Source organism: Sorex fumeus, unplaced genomic scaffold, assembly GCF_029834395.1.
Source record: "Sorex fumeus unplaced genomic scaffold, SorFum_2.1 ptg000055l, whole genome shotgun sequence".
Lineage (NCBI taxonomy): Eukaryota > Metazoa > Chordata > Mammalia > Eulipotyphla > Soricidae > Sorex > Sorex fumeus.
In genome coordinates, this window is record NW_026606112.1 from 16,495,117 (window position 1) to 16,516,495 (window position 21,379).

Below are 21,379 nucleotides of genomic sequence, written 5' to 3' on the forward strand. Positions count from 1 at the left end.
CAAAATGGTGTGTCAGATTTCGAAAGGGAGAACACTGGGAACGACATATCCATCCTGCAGAATTTGGTATGTGAGCAGATAGACATAGCTATCGAAGAGATCCAAGTAGAAGTCATGGATAATCTTCTCCATAGCCCTTCTGGGAGATGTGATAGATCCATCAGGACATCGGAAGGCAGTCATCTTGGTCTTGTAGTTGGTGAAGGACAGGCGGATATTGCAAATGCTTTTCCCTGCTTCTGCCACATCTGCCAGCACTGCTGCTCTTCTCTCTTTGAGGTCTTCCTTGATTGCTTCTCTGCACTACTTTGGGAGCTCAGACGTTCACTTGTGAATTGTAAAATTCCATGTTACAGCAAAAATATCAGTATAATGACTCAGGCATAATAGTAATTTATTTTTCATGCCAAGAAGAGTACAGGAAGACATTCTGTTTGGAAAGCATTTGTCCTTCGCCTGGGCTCAACTCATCTTGTGCTTCTGCCACTTTGATGGCAAGCTCTGTGGGACCTCCCCAGCCCTTCTCCTTTCTTTGGGTTTGGATGTGTTATACCACTGGCGCTCCTGTTTCTCGGGCCTTCGGCATCATTCACAGCAGAACTATACATTGGCTCTCCGGGGGCGGTAGCTTGCCAACTGCAGGTCTTGGCCTTTTTAGGCTTCGTGATCATGTGCTTCCATTCAATCTCTTAGAGTAAATCCGTACACAAACACACACATACACAGATACACATATATTTCCCCATACACATATAAAGTCACCATCTTAGATCACAGCTGGAGTTGTGTCTCTTTATGAGAGGGCACAGAGAGCACAGAAGGAGCTCAGCTGTTTCCTTCAGTCTTGATTAGGAAATGGTACAAGTCACTTTTACTTATGTTCCTCTGATTAAAGCTCAGTCACATGGTCACGCCTAATGAACAGCAGCAAAGTAAAGTTGTCGAGAGGAAAGGAAATCTTGTTTCTAATTTCTCCAAAATGGAGATTTCTTTGGTAAGTAAGAAAACTTAGTCTTCTGATTGAATACAAATCAGTGGTTTTGTACCAGCCATAGGTAGGCCATAAAGCACTGGACCAGGAGTCTCTCTTCACTTCCTTGGGGATACCACACAGGTTTTCAGGGAGCAGAAGGAGGTCCTAGGGTGAGTGACTTCCATTGGAGTTGGGCTCTGGGTGTTTCCCCCCCCCCCCCCTTTATCTCTTTTGGCTCACTACTTGTTCTCACTGCACAGAATAGAAGCACTGTTAAAGCGATTTCAAACTCACAAAAGACTGAAAAAAAAGCTTAGAATGTTAGGTGATTCGCATCCAGGGAGATGCAGAGGGACACCCTTACCAGCATAGGAGCCAGATGGTCAGTGCAATCTTTGTTAAGGAGAAAAAGAAAGAGGAGACAGTTGCAGAGTGTGTTAATTTCCTGCCTCCTTCTGAAGAGGATTTGGGTACCCTGCAAGAGAGTCACTTTTCTCAGGTCACAGCACCCACCAGAGAGGCCAGGGTGAGTCATTCTTGATGAACAGAGGACATCCTCCAAAATGTCAGGATGATCAAATGTGGAGTCATTGATGCTCCATCTCTCTGAGAAGCATTGTAGAAATTATTGCTTATTTTTTTTTTGTTTCATGCCACACAAGTGGTATTCAGAGCTTACTCCTGGTTTGAGCTCAGGGATCATTCCTGGCAGGACTTGGGAGACCATATGGGATGCCGGTGATTGAACCTGGGTTGGCTGCATGCAAGGCAAGTGCCTTACTGACAGTACTATCACCTTGGCCCCCATCTTTCCCCAGATTCTTTTCTCTCTACATCTCCATTTTCAAGCATAAGAACATCACTATTGAGTGGGCTGCCCTTGCTTGGTTTGTGATGATGACAACTGCTTTATTTAATGTGTTCCTTTCCCAGTGTGACAACTGTAGTTTGGGCAGCTGTCACCAGGGGGTGATAATGCCTTAACTACGTTCTGTAAGGTTTGGGTAAATCAGTGAATAGGAGTGACCAGTTCAGGGAAAACAGTATTCCCAGGAAAAGTGAATGTTCTTACGTTTGTCAAAAGAGAGGTGCACATTGAGAAGGGGAAGAACAGAAGCACTCAGCAGAGCAATCAGATGACATCTAGGAAGCAGAGTGACTGTCGAAGAGACAAGTAGAGACTTGCATACTCATCGGGACTTTTAGGGGTGTGGGCCCCAGACAGGGTTCTAGAGATGACCCACAGAATACCACAGAACTAACCTACCACATAGCCATCACCTTCCAAGTCTCCACTGGGACTACTGATACTCATAATCTGGTGTTGAGACTATATTCCTATCAGAAAGTCAGTTACCTTTAGTCACCTAGGACATTAGAGAACAGACCGAGAGACCAAGATCCTGCTTGTCCCTCCTGCCTGGCTTGTCAAAGGCAACAAAGACAACTCGCAGCTGAAAGCAGCAGGAAATGCCCAACTGCATCCAAGACTCATGCTCGGCCATTTTACTGGCCAAACTTAATTGGTTTCTAGAATGCTTGTTGGGAGTCTGGAGCATGTCACTTGTAGTTGTTCAAACTCTGGGAAAGCCTATGAGGAAGAGGCTGAGTGAGCTTATCCATATTCCCCAGGCCCGCGGTCAAGTGGCTTTCCCATTACCATGGCCAAGAACAGCCGGAACAGCAGTGCTCATGGTTTCACTTTGGCAAAGTGCTTGCTCCGTGCCATGTTCTGGCTGAGACCTCTGCAACCTTTCACTGTTCCTCTCCTGCCATTATTTGGCCCCTTGCACAATTTTGCACGCACCCATGTTGGCAGAAGAAGAGGAGGCGGACTTCAAACTCCATCTGCCTGAGTCCAGAAATCACACACCCCCACTCCTTGACCACATTCCTTACCCAGAGCTCCACCGCCTGCAGCCTGCATTCCTGGAAGTCAGAAACCTGCACAACTTCGTCTTTTTCAAATGTTTGCAAGCCCCTGGCTCCCGGCCTATTCACAACCTTACTCCTGACAAGTCTCCTGCCGCTTCTCTCTTGCTCCTGCTTTTGTTGGGAATTGTCACTTTCGCTCCCGTTTTCAGACTTAGAGGAAGTTTTCTCTTCCTGCCACTCCTCCCTCTGCGGAGAGAAAGCTCTACTCATTCCAGGGCTGGTCATCAACTGCCTTTTGCTACCTCTACTTTTTATTTCCCTTCTCTTCTTCTGAAATAGGCCAGGTGGAGGCAAAACCATGCTTTCTGCATGCAGGGCCTCAGCAAAATGTAATTACTGCCTTCTTTGCTTTTCCTAATCACAGGAGACTTCACTGAATAACCTAGTTACTGATTCTGTTCCTCCTCTTTTCAATGGCTCTTTGAAGTCTGCTGGTGGTGTGGAAGTTATTTTGCTTCAAATTGCTTAAGAGGCCTCATTAATGAGGTTGAGGACAGCCAGATCCTGCCAAGTCTCTTATGAAACTGTCATTTCCCCCACCCCAAACTCCTTAGAACACATGTGAATTGAGTAGCAGAATGCCATAGTCCTCATCTATCTGTTTGCCCCTGCCATTGGAAGATAGCTCCCCAGTTCAGGGACCCCTCCTCCAGGAGGGGCTCCCTATGCACCTCTTGTACTTCCTCTCCCTCCACATGTGGGTTTGTTCAGAATCTATTCAATAACAATCAGTCTCTGGGACCCATTTTTTTTTATTACTCATTGAAATTATTTTGCGCATGCTGGCACCAATAAATGCTAGGAAGAGTAGGTGACTACTAAGGGCTCCTGCTTTCCAGAAAATTTCAGCTCAGATTCACTTGGATAGGACGTTTGCCTTGCACACCGTCGACCTGGGTTCAATCCTTCAAGTCTCTTATAAAAGACTCAAAAATGAATATCTATGACTTGTACTTCAAATAGGTTCTTAGTTAGATAAGGTGGTAAAGGAAGGCTTCTCAGAGGAGGTGATATTTTCACTGAAGTATGAATAGAAGTCACTGTATTACTTACTGTATCACTGTTGTCCGTTGTTCATCGATTTACTCAAGCGGACACCAGTAACGTCTCCATTCATCTCAGTCCTGAGATTTTAGCAGCCTCTCCTTACTCGTCTTTCCCAACGCTGCCATTAGTCATTCAAAAAGGAAGAAAGGGGTGGTGGTGGTAAGGCTGTAGGAATAAAGGTGAGAAAAAAAAACCTTGAGTGGTTGAGGGTCTGCGAGGAGGTCCATAGGGTGGAAACCCACTTAGAGGGAACTATCTTTTGTAGGGACTTTTAGACAAGGCAAGGAGGGTGAATTATAGGTTCAGTACAATGAGAAGCCATTGAAGGATTCCAAGCAAGAGAAGATAAAATTTGATGTATACTTAGAAGATAATTCTCAATGCTAGGTGAGGTTTGGGTTAGGTGTCAGAAGCAAACGTGGTGGCAGCAATGGGACCTGGGTGTGATGTACCAGAAATTTCCGGCAGGTTAGCATCTCTGCAGAGCTTATTGGTGAGGCAGTGTAGTCCAGCTGGAGGCATGGTGGCGGCTGTTGTGGTGTGAGTGTGACGCCAAAGCTTTCGTAGGGTGAGAACTTGGCCCTCCCAATCCCCTCCCTGGGATGCAGAAGTGTCATTATATATTCACAGTTATCAGAAGGTAGATGGCAAATGCCTGGATCAGGTAATAGTTGGAATCATGGAAAGAAAGGGGCAGTAAAGCATTAAAAGGTTGCAGATTGGGGCTGGAGTGATAATACAGTGGGTAGGGTGCTTGCCTTGCACACGGCCGACCTAGGTTCAATTCCCAGCATCCCATGAGCACTGCCAGGAATAACTTCTGAGTGCAGAGCCAGAGGTAACCCCATGTACATTGCTGGGTGTGACCCCAAAAGCAAAAAAAAAAGTTGCAGATTGATGAAACATGAATGGTGGTGAATCAAAGGAGCTTGGATTTGAGCACCAAGGAAGCTTGTTACCAATAGAGCTGGTGCTCTTCTGCCCAAGGGGGTTTAATAACATCTATGAATTCTATGAATGCTTCTTTCTTCTCTTTCCTTCTGGGTCTGTTCTTGTTAATCCATTCACATCCCAGGGATGCATGTTTACTTGTCTAATACCTAGACCATCTAATGCCTCCTGTCTCTGACAGTGTTGGGGGAGTAGGTAAGAACAGTCTCCCAGAATAGATAGCCTGATCAGAGTCCTGGGGCTACTGTCCTCAACTCATGTTGAAACCCTCTGACTTCTCTCAGGCATAATTTAATCCCTTGTAAAATGGGGTGCGTATAATAGTACCCACTTCATTGAGTATTTGGAGGATTGCATTCTCTGAAGGGGGTCTTTAGAGAAGTGCCTGAGCAAGGCTCTTTTTAGTTCTTAATAGTATTAATCTGAGAGAAATATCTACTGAAAATTCAATTTATTCAAGAACATGTCTAGATTCTCTAGTCTGGCAATGAAAGCTTTTTCAACAAAGTTCTAGCTTAACTGTAACTTATTTCCTGCTACTCAGATCAGATAGACTCATATGCTTGTGAAATATATTTTTATCCCTGATTTACAATTTAAGTCATGTTATTTCTTCCTTGGATGTGTTGCTTTTCAATCTCTAATGAACAACTCTGGACAGTTCCATCAAAAGCATGTTGGCAGCTGCTGGTTTGGGAGTGCAAGAGTTGGGACTTGGGAAGGACAGAAACTTGGCCCATCCGCCCTCTTGAAGTTGTCCCTGAGGTTTCAGTCATGACAGGGTATTCAACTTTTATGGCTACTTAATCTCTTTTGAGACTTAATTATGAGTCTCTGGAACAGGGCCGGTAGATGAGTTTACCTGGTGGCAGCAATGGGACCTGGGTGTGATGTACCAGAAATTTCTGGCAGGTTAGCATCTCTGTAGAGCTTATTGGTGAGGCAGTGGAGTCCAGCTGGAGGCATGGTGGTGGCTGTTGGGGTGTGAGTGTGACTGCCAAAGCTTTTGTAGGGTGAGAACTTGGCCCTCCCAATCCCCTCCCTGGAGGTCTCAGCCAGGACAGGACATAAAAGAAATTTTTTGCAGCTAGTTGATCTCTTTTGACATTTAATCATGAGTCTCTGGAACAGGGCCAGTAGATGAATTTACATGGTGATGGTGGTGGAATGTGGGGTAACAGTTTCTCAAAATGCTTCAAAATTTGTAACATAATAACCCAGGAAAAGGGAGAAAATCCCACAGATCATGAGGATCAACTTAAGATAGCTAAATAGCTTTTCCCCTATAATAGGGTATTTACTTAAAGCAATATATGGTCTTTTCTACCTTGGATTGTTTTTATTGTCCCACGTACAATAAGAACGTGTTGTAATAATATTGTTACTTCTATGTGAGCTGTTAACAAGAAATCAAGAGAAGAGAAATTGTTTATGATTGAAACTGACTTATATTAATCTGGAACAGAGATGTTATCATTAATAATTCTTGCTTGAGTAAATAGTAAATCTCTTACATTCTTTTTTGTTTAGATGATTCTTACCATTGGGAACACTATTTGAATAATGAACCAGAAATTCCCTCAGGCATAATGCATGTATAATCAAGAATGGTCCTTTTTGGGGAAAACTTATATATGAATCCTGGTGGCATAAAACCATACTTGGTGCTTTATACAATTAAAATATTCATGGAATAAAACTGTTGTATGGAATACAGAATTACTTGATTGTGTTGAAAAAATACACAAGATAATATTTGTAAAATGTATGAGGCATTATCATAGGCAAATAGGATAATGTGTCCTTCCAGTAAAATAAAGCAAGATATGGAAGGAGCATACGAAGATAAAGAGAAAAAAAGATGTTATTCGTGATGCAAGTTTGGAAGAACTCTCCTAGTTGGGATAGATATTTGGATTTTAGAAAGTCTTTTCTAGTATCTTTCCCATTGCTCTACTAAGTTTGTTCTGACACTCAAATTCTGATAAGCAGAATATAATAGTAATAATTTCTTTTTTTCAGGGAAGGAGGGACACTATCAGAGCAACAGGTTGATTGTTTAGAACAATTAATTTATGTGATTGCAAAAAAAATCCACCATTGGTCACAATTAGCCATAGTTTTGTTTAATAATATTGGAATTACTCATATTTTTTATTACAAGGGTTTGGTGATAAATGGCATATACAATAGTCAGGAAGAATGAGGGAAGTCATAACTGTTTGAGGTGACCTAAGAGTGATATTAGAATCAGTACGTTATGACCTTATAAATATTTAAAAAAAAAAAGAAAAGGGGCCATTGTGGGTAGACAAATGCCAGAGACTTTTATAAAATAAGAAAGAAGGTTAAAAAACCAGAAGTAATACATAAATTTTGGTTCAAAGTTTTGAGAGGAAACTGTCCACTATTTGAGAACAATTATCTGTTATAAATAGCATGGGATATGTCAACTTTCGAAGTTCGACATTTTCTGGAAAATCTCTAAAATCTTCAGTGTGAAGACCCTTACCGGGGTTAATTTTTGATTGTGGAAGTTCTAAACTGCTTCCTTACTTGTGAAATTTGAACCAGTGATTAACACTTGGAGTTTTCTTCAAGTTACTGAAGGCCTGTGTCATGTTCAGGTTTCCAGAAAAGAGTTTATTATTGAGATCTAAGTCAAATAATAAAAAGAAGTTTATTTCCTTTTTTGTTTTGGGTTTGGGGCCACCTCCAGTGGTGCTCAGGGCTTACTTCTGGCTTGGGAACCAGGGGTGATGCTGGGGTAGGCCATTTGCAAGGCAAATGATTTAACCTCTGTACTATCCCTCTAGTCCAGAAATAAAAGGCTGCTTAAACCTTAGAAAAATGTGTCTGCAATGTTCAGTTAAACCTAGAGATTCTATCCTATTGTGATTTTGGAAGAGGGGAAAATTTGATTATTTTTAGTCTAACAGGAGAGTGATTCTTTCTCCCCTGAGCTATGCCATACCTAAATAATGGATTGTATTTTGGAAAAACTGTATTTTACCTATTGAAAGGCCCTCCCGTTGATTGTCGATTTGCTCGAGCGGGCCCAGTAATGTCTCCATTGGAGACTTTGTTGTTACTGTGTTTGGCGTATCGAATACTCTCGGTAGCTTGCCGGGCTCTCTGAGAGGGGCGGAGGAATCGAACTCGGGTCGGCCATGTTGGCCGCTTGTAAGGCGAACGCCCTACTGCTTTATGTCCCCATTCTTCTAAGACTGAGAGGTAGTAAATGAAATCCATTTAACAAGCCTCCTTGTTCTCCAAATAAAGAAGATTATCTATATTGTACCAGAATTGAATAAAAGGGGAAATTTAGATCTTTTAAGACTTGTTGAAGAACCGAGAAAAATAGGAAGAGACTTCAATGAACTCATGTGGCATGACTGCTAGCTATATTGTCATCCTCTCCAGGGGCAGGAGAAAAGGCATTGACATCCTAGTTGTGGTTAAGAAACATCCTGAATATACAAGACACTGGTAGAATTGTACAAGAAAAAACCTTCAACCCATAAAAAAATGGGGAGAAAAAATGAGCAGAAACTTCCACAAAAAGGAAATACAAATGGCCAAAAGGCACATGAAAAAATTGCTCCACATCGCTAATCATCAAGGAGATGCAGATCAAAACAACAATGAGACATCACCTCACACCACAGAGACTGGCACACATTAAAAAGAACAAAAGTAACCTGTTCTGGCTGGTTACAATGTGGGGGAAAAGGGACACTCTTTCACTGTTGGTGGGAATGCCAAATAGTCCAGAGTTTCTGGAAAACAATATGGGCATTCCTTCAAAAACTAGAAATTGAGCTTCTATATGACCCTACAATACCACTTCTGGGAATATATCCTGAGGATGCAAAAAGCACAGTAGAAATGACATTTGTACCTTTATGTTCATTGCAGCACTATTCACAATAGCCAGAATCTGGAAACAACTTGAGTGCCTAAGAACAGACGACTAGTTAAAGAAACTTTGGTACGTCTACACAATGGAATATTATGCAGCTGTTAGGAGAGATGAAGTCATGAAATTTGCTTATAAGTGGATAGACATGGAGAGTATCATGCTAAGTGAAATGAGTCAGAAAGAGAGGGACAGACATAGAGGACTGCACTCATTTGTGCAGTATAAAATAATATAATGTGGGACTGACACCAAAGGACAGTAGACACACGGACGAGGAAGATTGCTCCATAATTGGAAGCCTGCCTCATGTGTGGGGGGAGAAGGCAGCTGGAATAGAGAAGGGATCACTAAGAAAATGATGGCTGGAGGGATCGGTCAGGAAGGGAGATGTGTGCCGAAAGTACATAAAGGACCAAACATGATGGCCTCTCAGTATCTGTATTGCAAAACCAATGTCCAAAAGTAGAAAGAGAATATGGGAGAACTTGTTTGTCATGGAGGCAGGGGGAGGGTGGGAAAGGGGGGTATACTGGGGAGATTGGTGGTGGGAAATGTGCACTGGTGGAGGGATGGGTGTTTGAACATTGTATGATTGTAACTCAAACATGAAAGCTTGAAACTGTATCTCATGGCGATTCAATAAAAAAGAAAAGAAAAGAAAACAAAAGAAAAGAAAGAAAGAAAGAAAGAAAGAAAGAAAGAAAGAAAGAAAGAAACTGAAACTGCAAACAGAAGATACACTTCAACTGAAGTGATACCAATATGGTATTTGGATGAGGTACTGCAGAAAGAAAAAGAAAAATATTTGGTTGATTGTCCTGAGTTCGCGAAAGCATTAATATCCATTTGGTTACTGACAAGACTGGATTTTGTAAGTGTTAGCCCAGGGTGTGAGAAGATCTTTGCCATAAGGCCTTTAAATAGAGCTCTCATCCCTCCTTTTATATTGATGTTGGAGATATTCGGGGCAGTTTATTAGGATATGTCTACCTCTAAATTCTTCTCCATTAAGCTTTTTCATGCCACTGGATTTTAACTCACAGAATATATGAGGTCAAGATCTTGACTTGGGGGACACATCAAATGTCAGGGACTAGGCAAGGATATATCAGTAGTAGACATAATTTGATTCTGAATAGAGGATATCTCTGGAACTTTAAGAAATAATCCCTTATGTAGTATTATCAATCCATTTTAAAAGCAGGTCTCTCCCTATTAAGCTGTGGAAGGGTTTTCACAGAGCAGAATGGAAGGTTTTTCATTTCAGGGCTTCATAGCGAAGAGCTGGGAGATAGAGGAAAAAGTCTGTGGGTCATTTGAAAGAACTATCCTGTGTATGTAGCTTACCTAAGGGAGGAAGAGTTGAGCAAAGGGGTTTAGTCAAGCAAGAGTAGTGCCAATGTCTATCAGGAATTGATAAAATTGAACTATATTTGTGGGTATTTTTTTAATTCAGCCTGAATTTGTTTAGTTTTGGGACCACACCAAGCATTGCTCAGGGCTGCCCTCAGCTCTACACTTGTGTGTTGCTCCCAGCAGCGCAGGGAATTGAACTCAGGCCTCCAGCGTGGAAAGCAAGCTGTCAACCCTTTGAACTATTTCTCTAGCGTCTCATCTTGAATTTTTAAGCGTGTTAGGATATGGGAAGCTTTGTCTCTCTTTAGAGTATCCTTATTGATCAGAACTGAGGAATTTTCTTTGTCTTGGCTTCTTTTGTAAGATGGGACATTATTTGGGGGAGTTCCTTTTATTTACAGTATCTAGAGAGCTCTTGTCAAGAATGGTTGCTTGGGAAGTAACCTAGTTGTTTGATCCCACAGATTAGAGTTTATTTTGGGTTCTGTCTCACTTTGATTTTAAAGCCCTTTCAAAATGCTGTGATGGATTTTTTTCTTTTTAGTTTAGGCAAACGAACTATTTCCCATTATAATTTCTACCTTTGAATTAAGCTATCAACTTCAGGCTTAACTTCTTGACAAAATGAGATGTAGGAATGACTTTTATATCTTGAAAGTTGTCAGATGTTGTACACTATCATGAAAATATTATATATATTTTACAATTGCATGATCATATTGTGATCAAATCATTTTTTATTGGAAATGTTTGGGAGACATTATTTTTAGGAGGCTTAGTCCTAGTTTTCAGGATTATTTTTTTTGATCCTCAATTTATTTTTGGGAAAGATATCCTATACATCCTTTTCTGGGTCCGTACAATCATGCCATCCAAGATTTAGCATCTGAAGTTCTAATTAACATGTACTCTTGCATCATACACTCATGAGAATTCTAAATTCTTGTACGAATAGTGTCTGGTCTTGTTTCAGAACTGGGAAATTGCTCATTTTAGCACTTAATTAGTCTTGGGTGCAAGGTTTAAAATCTACTGTTATTTGCACATTTGACTCACAGGAGGGTGAATATTTAGAAGCATCTATTAAGAGTCTTCACTGAGTCATTTGATGTATTATCAAGAAGCGAAGGGAGATGATGAGAGAAAGTGATCTGAAGAATAAGAAAGAAGAGGACATCTGGATAGAGGGAATCAACTGGAGGAGGATTTACTAAGACAGAAATATTAGTTGTTGCTGCCTTTTTGTTGGTCAAATTATTCAACTGATTTCTCTGATGAATCTGTTAGGGAAACTTTACGAATCCAGAATTTCTTCTGGTAGTTTCTGTGCAATAATAAAAAATTGGTGGTCACTGACCTGAGAAATCTTAATTTCCTGTTTCTTCCAAGCTTCCTGTCAAATAAAAAGAGGCATTCAAGTTCAAGTTACCCCAGAGTGACCAATTGAAAGCATAAATCCTCATTGCTGAAGGCAAGTTATTTAGAGAGGTAGGCGGCAGAATTAAGATTGTAATAAGAACCCGTATACGAAGTAGCCATTTTTCCTGGAGAAGGAGAGGATTTAGGCTTAAATGATTCCATGAGAGCAGACTGATTAAAAGGGATGCTTATGATCTTTGTTTTTCTTCTCTGAATGCAGACCTGACAATCTGTGGCTCTTGGCAGACAGAAAATTAGAGCAAATACCTTCTAAATCGCAGGCAAACTCTCAGAACACAACAAAAAGTCAAGATAAATAGATCCTTCTTTAGTTCGGTTATTAATCTACACCAAAGTTTCTCTGATTGGAAGCTGACCTGGTAAGAACTGTGAAGTCAGTGGCCAGTGTGATGATTTACAGGCTCTAAGCTTGTGTTCTGCATTTGGGGTTTCCTTTGCACGACAAACAACACCTGTACACAACACGGTACAAAACTGAAGTACTCAACTGGGAATGCAGCTCTGCGGTAGGGAGCAAGACTTGCTTGTGCATATAAGAGCCTGAGACTGATCCTGGCACTGCAAAAATGAACAACAAAAACACCAAAATAGGAGTACAAAGAGAGCCCAGATCCATGAAACAGGATAGTCTGAACCTACCCAGATGCCAATTAAATGGGAAGCCATGGGAAAGCCAAACTTAAAATACACAGCTGAGGAACTCAGTGGAAAGACAGCACGATCCAGAGTGGGTGCTGACTTAACCTTGTTGCCAAAGACTGAGAAGCCATTTGTAGCACAGCACTATGGGCTTCTGTGGGAATGCCTCTGGTCCCAGGCTGTGGTCCACAGTGATGGCCAGTGTAAATAACAAACAGGGACTATTGATCTATAGCATCCCAGAACCAGGGAGTTGACTTACCTTTCTACCACTTATGTGACCTACTCAGAAGCATGGGCCCCTTGGAGCGGGGGCGGGTTGAGTTTTGGGACTGCTAGGATCAGGACTCCTTCACCCAGCTCCTCCATCTTCCAATAGCTAGACAGTCACACCCACCAACTGCCCCATCACCGTGTAATACCATCAATGGCCAAGATCCAGAGACTATAAAACGAAACTTCCAGAAGCGCGAGGTCTTGAGACCTCTTATTGTCTAGTTCTCACTCTTGGAGAACCTGGCAGGCTACCGAGAGTATCCTGTCCACAGGAAGCAGAGTCTGACAAGCTTCCCGTGGCGTATACGATATGCCAAAACCAGTAACAATGATGGGCCTCATTCCCCTGATCCTGAAAAAGCCTCCAAATGTGGCACTTGCTAAAATCTCAGGGCTAGGATGAATGGAGACGTTACTGGTGCCTGCTCAAGGAAATCGATGAACAACGGGATGATTGTGATACAGTGATACTCAGAAGTAGGCAGGGGTAGTGGGAGAAGCCTACCAGTGAAAAAGCCAAGCTGTGCACCTATTGGAGGTTGTGTACAAAGGAAAGCTGGAAATTATTTAGCCAGAAATGGGATACCCACGTCTACTGGTTTGGGGAACATATTTGACTTGGATTGGTTTTGAATTGGAAGCTGGAGAAATAAGTTAGGAACCTGAAATCACAGCTGGAAAGCTGATTGTCCTAGGCCAGTTGCTGCAGGGGGTTGGGCTTGTTACAGAGGTGGTGAGCATGGATCAGAGTTCTATGACCACCCATGATTTGGCCATTACCATTTGTATAATAAGAAATCCAGGGAAAATGTCACTAAGCAATTAAAGTAGAGGCCCTCCCGTTGATCATCGATTTGCTCGAGCGGGCCCAGTAACGTCTCCATTGGAGACTTTGTTGTTACTGTGTCTGGCATATCGAATACTCTCGGTAGCTTGCCGGGCTCTCCGAGAGGGGCGGAGGAATCGAACTCGGGTCGGCCATGTTGGCTGCGTGCAAGGCAGACGCCCTACCCGCTGTGCTATTGCTCCAGCCCCTAAGCAATTAAATCTCATTTAAATACTAACACTATTTTCATGCCCCCCGTTTTGTAGAAGAAAGACACAGAGAAATCTCATTTTGTACTTATTTTGTACTGCCTGTTAGGAATAATTTTCTAAACATGATCAAGGTTATAGAGATATACCCAAGGTTATAGAACTAGTTACAGAAGCAAGAGTCATACCTAGGTTGTGAAACTTTTTTTTCTTTTTGGGTCACATCTGGCGATGCACAGGGGTTACTCCTGGCTCTGCACTCAGGAATTACCCCTGGCGGTGCTCAGGGGACCATATGGGATCCTGGAAATCGAACCCAAGTTGGCCCCGTGCAAGGCAAATGCCCTACCCACTGTGCTATTGCTCCAGCCCCAGGTTGTGAAACTTTTTAAACCATGATCTTTATAAGTCTATGTAGACACAAAATTATTCTGAGGTCTTATCTGTTAAAAATGATTAGGTCCTAGGTCAGAGCAACAGTACAGTGGGTAAGGCTCTTGCCTTGTTCATGGCCAGTCCGGGTTCAATCCCAGCACATCAAGTTGTTTTGAAGACTCTTCAAATATGAATCTGAAAACAATAGTTGCTCTTGTGAATATGAATTCTACTTTCCCAAAATCTGAAAGCAGTACTTATTTTAAAAAATAAGCCAAATTCTGCAGAGATGCCTTCAGACCCCACACCAGGCTAAACCTCGTATCCAGGGCACCCTGGAGGGGGGCAGTTGAATCCCTTCCACCTGCCCAAACAAATTCCCAGCAGTTGAAAACCTCCAGAACCCAATTGCTACCACGTTCATGGCCGATCTCCACAGGCTTGGATGAACCTCATCTATGAATGAATCTTTTGGAAAAATCAGGTATGTGGGCTTTATGACCAAAATCTCCAGACTCTCTTGAAGTCGGGGATGGAGAACCTCCCCCCCATTCCCCTGTTCTTCCAGAAGCTTGGCAGTCATGCCCACAAACTGCCTCTGGCACCATGTAAGTTCAGTAACCAGCCATAATCCAGAGACTCACAAATAAATCTCAGAAGATATCAACAAGTTGCAGCGATGTCTCAGACCCCATCCAGTTAAAAATTTACCTTCAACTGCATCACCGTATTTAAAATTTTAGAATTTCTGGACTGTGTGGCCACATTTGCTGCTGTGCAACATCTCATACTCTATACCACTGATATGCGACAAATAGCACACATTGGATAGGATGTAAGGTAGAAGGCAACCGATTTCTTTTTTTTAATTTTATTTTATTTATTTATTGAATCACTGTGGGAAAGGTTACAAAGCTTTCAGGTTTATGTCTCAGTCATGCAAATATCAAACACATTTCCCTTTACCAATACTTATTTTTTACCATGAAGAACCCCAATAAAACCCCACCCCCCACCCCTCCCCGTCCCTGTGAGGCAGATGAATTCTAGTTAACACTCTATCTGCTTTGATTAGACTCATTGTTCCAATAAAAGATTCACCACTATTATTTAGAGTTTACCCCCCCCCCCCAAATCAGACATGCTGAAAAAGCATTGTGAAGTGATTTTCTTTCTACAGCTGGGTTCAAGAATTAAATGTTGGTTTTGGATTTCTGCTATTTTACCTATTGACCCTGGAAGTATTTCTACTGAAAGTCAGATAGTTAAGAAATTGGTTTCTGTGTTCTGGAGTCGTGGCCGTGCTGGAGAGCCGCTCGCGGGGGGCAACCGGTGGCCTCGGTAGGGCGTGAAGGGCGGAGCGAAACGCCCCCCTTCCCATGAGGTTTTAGTCGCCCCCACACTCCCGGCTCATACCTGCTGTCCACAAGGCTCCCATGTGGCCGCCATCTTTCTTTCCAGAGAGGAGAGGGCGAATGGAGCAACACCCTTTCCCCTCCGGCAGACTTGATGGGCTGGATCAACGCATAGTCCGTTCACTTTTCTGCTCCAAGCTGCTGGGTTCTGCATTAAGTCCTTGTGCTTCTGGGGCCATGGCCGTGCTGGAGAGCCGCTTGCGGGGGGCGACTGGTGATCTCGGTAGGCCGTGAAGGACGGACCGGAACGCCCCCCGACCCATGAGGTTTTAGTCGCCCCCACTCCCCCGGCTCATACCTGCTGTCCACAAGGCTCCCATGTGGCCGCCATCTTTCTTTCCAGAGGGAGGAGGGCGGAAGGGAGCAACACCCTTTCCCCTCTGGGCAGAAATGATTGCCTGGATTAACACATAGTCCTTTCACTTTTCTGCTCCAAGCTGCTGGGTTCTGCATTAGGTCATTGTGCTTCTGGGGCTGTGGCCGTGCTGGAGAGCCGCTCGTGGGGGCAACTGGTGGCCTTGGTAGGGCATGAAGGACGGACCAGAACGCCCCCCTTCCCATGAGGTTTTAGTCGCCCCCACACTCCTGGCTCATACCTGCTGTCCACAAGGCTCCCATGTGGCCGCCATCTTTCTTTCCAGAGAGGAGAAGGCGAATGGGGCAACACCCTTTCCCCTCCGGCAGACTTGATGGCCTGGATCAATGCATAGTCCGTTCACTTTTCTGCTCCAAGCTGCTGGGTTCTGCATTAAGTCCTTGTGCTTCTGGGGCCGTGGCTGTGCTGGAGAGCCGCTCGTGGGGGGCAACTGGTGACCTCGGTAGGGCGTGAAGGACGGACCGGAACGCCCCCCTTCCCATGAGGTTTTAGTCGCCCCCACACCCCCGGCTCATACCTGCTGTCCACAAGGCTCCCATGTGGCCGCCATCTTTCTTTCCAGAGGGAGGAGGGCGGAAGGGAGCAACACCCTTTCCCCTCTGGGCAGAAATGATTGCCTGGATTAACGCATAGTCCTTTCACTTTTCTGCTCCAAGCTGCTGGGTTCTGCATTAAGCCCTTGTGCTTCTGGGGCTGTGGCCGTGCTGGAGAGCTGCTCGTGGGGGGCAACTGGTGACCTCGGTAGGGCGTGAAGGACGGACCGGAACGCCCCCCTTCCCATGAGGTTTTAGTCGCCCCCACACTCCCGGCTCATACCTGCTTTCCACAAGGCTCCCATGTGGCCGCCATCTTTCTTTCCAGAGAAGAGAGGGCGGGCAACCGATTTCAATTAAAAAATATTAGCACATAAAGCTTAACCTGTAACAACATGTTAGTAATCTCTTATGCAAGGATTTTATGGCTCCAGGGTGAGATACAACTATCTTAACATACTTTCTTCTAAGGAAATCTTTTTTGATCATTTTAAGCAAATTATTCTGAAGAAGCAATATAAAATAAATGATTTAGAACCTTCTATCAGGGCAGGTTTGGGTGGTGGCCAGAAAATTGGAAATAATGGTGGTGGGAAGGTATAATGGTGGTGGAATTGGTGTTGGAATATTGAATGTAATAAATCATCGTGAACAACTATAAAAATAAAATTGAAAAAATTAAAAATAAATTTTAAAAAGACTTGGCATGATTGTAAACTTTAGATAGTTAGCTTACTTTTGGTTTTGAGGCCACATCATGCAGCGACCAAAGCAAAACCTCCTGCAGGTAAAGCAAGGCCTCATTTCGCTGAACAAATGCTTCTGGCAAATAATTTACTTACTTATTTATTTTGGTTTTGGGATTACACCCTCATTTCTGGGGTTTACTCCTCCTCTGCACTCAGGAATCACTCCTGAAAGCGCTCAGGGGACTGTATGAGATACCCAGGATTGAACCTGCATTGGCTGTGTGCAAGACAAGCACCTTACCAGCTGAACTATCTTTCTGGCCCCGTAATTTATTATTTCATTATTTTTATATTTTTGTAATTCATTTTTAAAGAGCATGTGCTATATTTGAAAAGCAGCCCATATGATCCAACATTTAACAACTGGCACTTGCCAAAGGTCTGAATCAATGCCAAGTGGGCTCTAGATCACGACAGATAAGGGCAAACCAGGAATTACTGTTTGAAATGCAAAAAAGCAGAAGGCAGGGATCTTGCCTTTTAATTCTTATATCTTTGATAGTGCACACAAGGGTGTTCAATGACCTATTGATTTCATTAAATCAGCATTAAAAAGTTTTTTTTTAGTCTCATTTGTAATTTGCTAGAACTCAAGGTGTTTGGGGGAATAGAGCAAAACCCTTTGTTCTGGAAGTGTGTGTGTGTGTGTGTGTGTGTGTGTGTGTGTGTGTGTGTGTGTGTGTTACACATGGAAAGGGAAAAAGGAGCAGGAGTGCTATTTCAAGTGGAGAGAGTAACCAGCAGCAGTAAGCTTTGCAAAGCATGAAGTCAAGGATGAGAGCGAGGGTACCAGGACTTCAGGCTGGGGAGGGTGCAGATCCCATCTGGGGTCACACACCTGAGTTGAAGATATTGGACTCATGGTTTTCCGGGGCGGCGCCTGGTAGGGGAGGCAGCTCCATTTTGGTAATGAGAGTTGGAAATGATCACCTCCACAAGAACTGCAAGCTGAAAACAGGTAAGGGAACAAACATGGTAACTCCTAGTACTACAAAGCATAACGCCCACGGTGGGAGGGGGGTGAGAGGGGAGAGAGAGAGAGAGAGAGAGAGAGACAGAGAGAGACAAAGAGAGACAGAGAGAGACAGAGAGACAGAGAGACAGAGAGAGTCCGCTATAGGGGTGGGGGGTGTCAGGAGGATAAAGGGGGGTCATTGGTGGTGGGAGATGGACACTGGTGGAGGATGGGTGTTGGATGACTGAAAACCCAACCATGAACAGACAGTTTTGCAAGTGTATGTCACGGTGACTGAAAAACAAAAAAGGCTGAGTGTGAAAGCATGAAATGCTGTAACTAGGACGATGAGGGTGGACACTGGGAAACACGGCCTGCGTGTGCAAGATGTGCACGACTGAAGCAGGGGCTCGGCAAATCTCCCTTGGGAGCCCAGGGAGGTCCCCACGGCTGAGCGCCCTTAGGCTCAGACCCAGCGCGGCGCCGCTCCTCCCGGGTCGGTTCCCGAGGCTCCAATCGGACGCACCGGGCGGGGCTCGGGCTCGGCGTAAGGCGGCTGCGCATGCGCCAGGCGTGGGCCCGCGCAGGGGCGAAGCGAGGCCAAGAGGGTTTTTGTCCCTCGGCCCTGCCCGTACCGTCCAGGAAGTCAGCTGCCGCCGGGGCCCCGTCGTGTGTGTGTGTGTGTCGTGGTCCCCGCACCGTCGCCCCCCGCCGGCATGAACCGCGAGAGCTTCGCGGCGGGCGAGCGGCTCGTGTCCGCCGCCTACGTGCGGCAGGGCTGTGAGGCCCGCCGCTCGCACGAGCACCTCATCCGGCTGCTTCTGGAGAAGGTAGCGAGCCGTCGGGCCCCCCACCCCGGCCGCAGCCGAGACCCCCCGCCCGCCGCCCGGCTTGCACTCCGTTGCCTTCTCCCACCTGCAGCCCCCAGAGATGTCACCCGGGTGGGGGTTGTAGGTGGGGCGTCGGGATGTAGAGCCGGAGTGAAGGGAAATCCCGGCTCGCTCCGTTCCACCCCCTCCCCCCAGCCCCCTTCTTTTGGGGGTGTGTATGTGTGCAAAGGACAAAGTTCGCACCTCCACTTTCTCCGCACGCAGAAGCACCCGGGAGCTTGCTTTCCTTTGGAACCCTCGACCTGGCTGGGCCCTCCAGGCAGCGCACCTGCCCGGCTTAGCGCCTCCCTGACCCCTCCCCCCGACCCCCCCCTCCTGAGCTTTCTGGTTGCTACAGTCGCAGCCTTTTAGTTGTACCACCCTGATTGTGGCTGCGGCCTCCGTTGCAGATGGGGGGTACTTGCTGGTGTTCGGTTACTTTTCTGTACTGCAGTTTACACAGCCCAGCCAGCCTTGACCGTCGCTTCACTTCTCGCAATCAAAGACTTGTAACATGCATGGCCCGAACGTTTTGCCAATTTGGCTTACCTCCCATCTCTTCCTCTTCACAACGGTGATTTTTAGCTTCATGTTTTAAAGACAGGAACATGGTAGAATACACGTTAAGAAGTCTTTAGAATCACTGAAGTAAGAGTCTAGGGAACAATCAGTTTCTTTTTTGTTTTTTCTTTTGGTTTTAGGCCACACCCCCCAATGCTCAGAGATTTTTTTTTTATTATTATTAGTGAAACACCATGAGGTACAGTTGTAGATTTACAAATTTTTGTGCTTGGGTTTCGATTATACAATGATCAAATACCCATCCCTCCACCAATGCCCATTTTCCACCACCATGGATAATATTCACCCCCCCACCCCCACCCCTCACCCTGCCTCTGTGGCAGGGCATTTCCTTTTGTTCTCTCTCTCCTTTTGGGTGTTGTGGTCTGCAAAAGAGGCATTGAGTGGCAAACATGTTCAGTCCATAGTCTACTTTCAACATGCATCTCCCCTCCTGGGAGGATCCTCCAAACACCCTTTATTTGGTGCTCCCTTCTCTATCTGAGCTACCCTTTCCCCTAGGATTCCCGGCTGGCCTCTAAGCTATGGAGTAATCCTCAGAGATTTTTTTCCTATCTTAAATATTTAATATACAAAACCCACATAGACCACGAGCTTATTATTTTTTTAACATTATTATTTAAAAATATTTTTCAAATTGGATCACTGCTAGACAATTGCAAAGCTGTTCAGAATTGGGTTCCAGTCATACAGTGATCCAACACCTGTCCCTCCACCAGTGTACATTTCAGGGATGCTCTTTGAGGGTGGTTGGGTCGCTCCTGTGGGGTGCTTTTGGGATGGAGGTCCCCGGTGATCAAGCCCCAAACCCCGACCTCCTGCATGCCAAACATGTGCTTCCAGACCACTGAGCCATGTCTGTGGCCCCCTTTAGTTTTCTTTAATATAATGGGTGTCCGCTTTTTATTTGTCTCTTTTAAGGGCAAGTGTCCAGAGGACGGCTGGGATGAAAGTACACTTGAACTCTTCCTACATGAATTGGCAATCATGGATAGCAACAATTTCCTGGGCAATTGTGGTGTGGGAGAAAGGGAAGGGAGAGTGGCTTCGGCTTTAGTCGCCCGGCGGCATTACAGGTACGTTTGTTTTTGTAGCTTGTGAAAACATTTTCCTCATTTATAACAAAGCTAAAGGCATCATAGGGAATTATCAAGTGTCCCTTTGTAAGCAGCTTCTCTGTTCAAATGGACCATTTGATGCAACAGGAAGATGGGAATAATGGTCTGAGCAGGTGTTATTTAGGACAGCGGAGTTCAGTGGTACAGTCTATGGTATTGATCTCAAACACTGGGGAAGGGAGGGAAGAAAGGATAAAAATTCCAGTACATGGTGTTACCCTGTCAGGCTCTGTCTGGTTAACAGTGTTGGCTAAATGATCTGTTTCGTTTAGCCTAATCTGATCATAAGAGCTTAAGGTATAGTTTATAGTTTTCCATGTTTATTTTTTAATGTTGAATTTTTGAAAGAATAATGTAAAGGTAGCACTTTTAAACTATTTTAAATCTGTTCTGAACTAAGTGTGCATTCTAGGTAACTTGGTTTGTTGGGATAGATTTAAAAAAGGTATATTAAAGAGTGATAGCACAGCGGTAGGGCATTTGCCTTGCACACGGCCAACATGGCCAACCCGAGTTCGATTCCTCCGCCCCTCTCGGAGATCCCGGCAAGCTACCGAGAGTATCTCGCCCGCATGGCAGAGCCTGGCAAGCTACCCGTGATGTATTCGATATGCCAAACACAGTAACCACAAAATCTCCAATGGAGACGTTACTGGGCCCGCTCGAGCAAATCGATGAACAATCTTAAGTTTAGTAATTCCCCCCCCCCCCATTATTATTCCGGGAAGCTTTTTGTCAGTTTTGATAATCATTTGACTCTGGTTCTGTTTATGACCATCCCTCTCTATCCCTCTGTTCTTCAGTGTTTCTTTGAAATATAGATAAACTCCGAA

At 44.5% G+C, this 21,379-nt stretch overlaps 1 protein-coding gene across 1 annotated transcript in view; it reads left to right on the forward strand.

The window, feature by feature from the left end:
• Positions 1-18,660: 18,660 nt before the first annotated feature.
• The window catches only part of SEPSECS (Sep (O-phosphoserine) tRNA:Sec (selenocysteine) tRNA synthase), a 37,495-nt gene continuing 34,776 nt past the window's right edge, over positions 18,661-21,379 (forward strand). The window contains exons 1-2 of the mRNA XM_056125585.1: positions 18,661-18,807; positions 20,350-20,504. Coding sequence (XP_055981560.1) covers positions 18,694-18,807; positions 20,350-20,504 — 269 coding nt within the window. The 5' untranslated portion in view covers positions 18,661-18,693. The remainder of the gene's footprint in view (positions 18,808-20,349; positions 20,505-21,379) is intronic.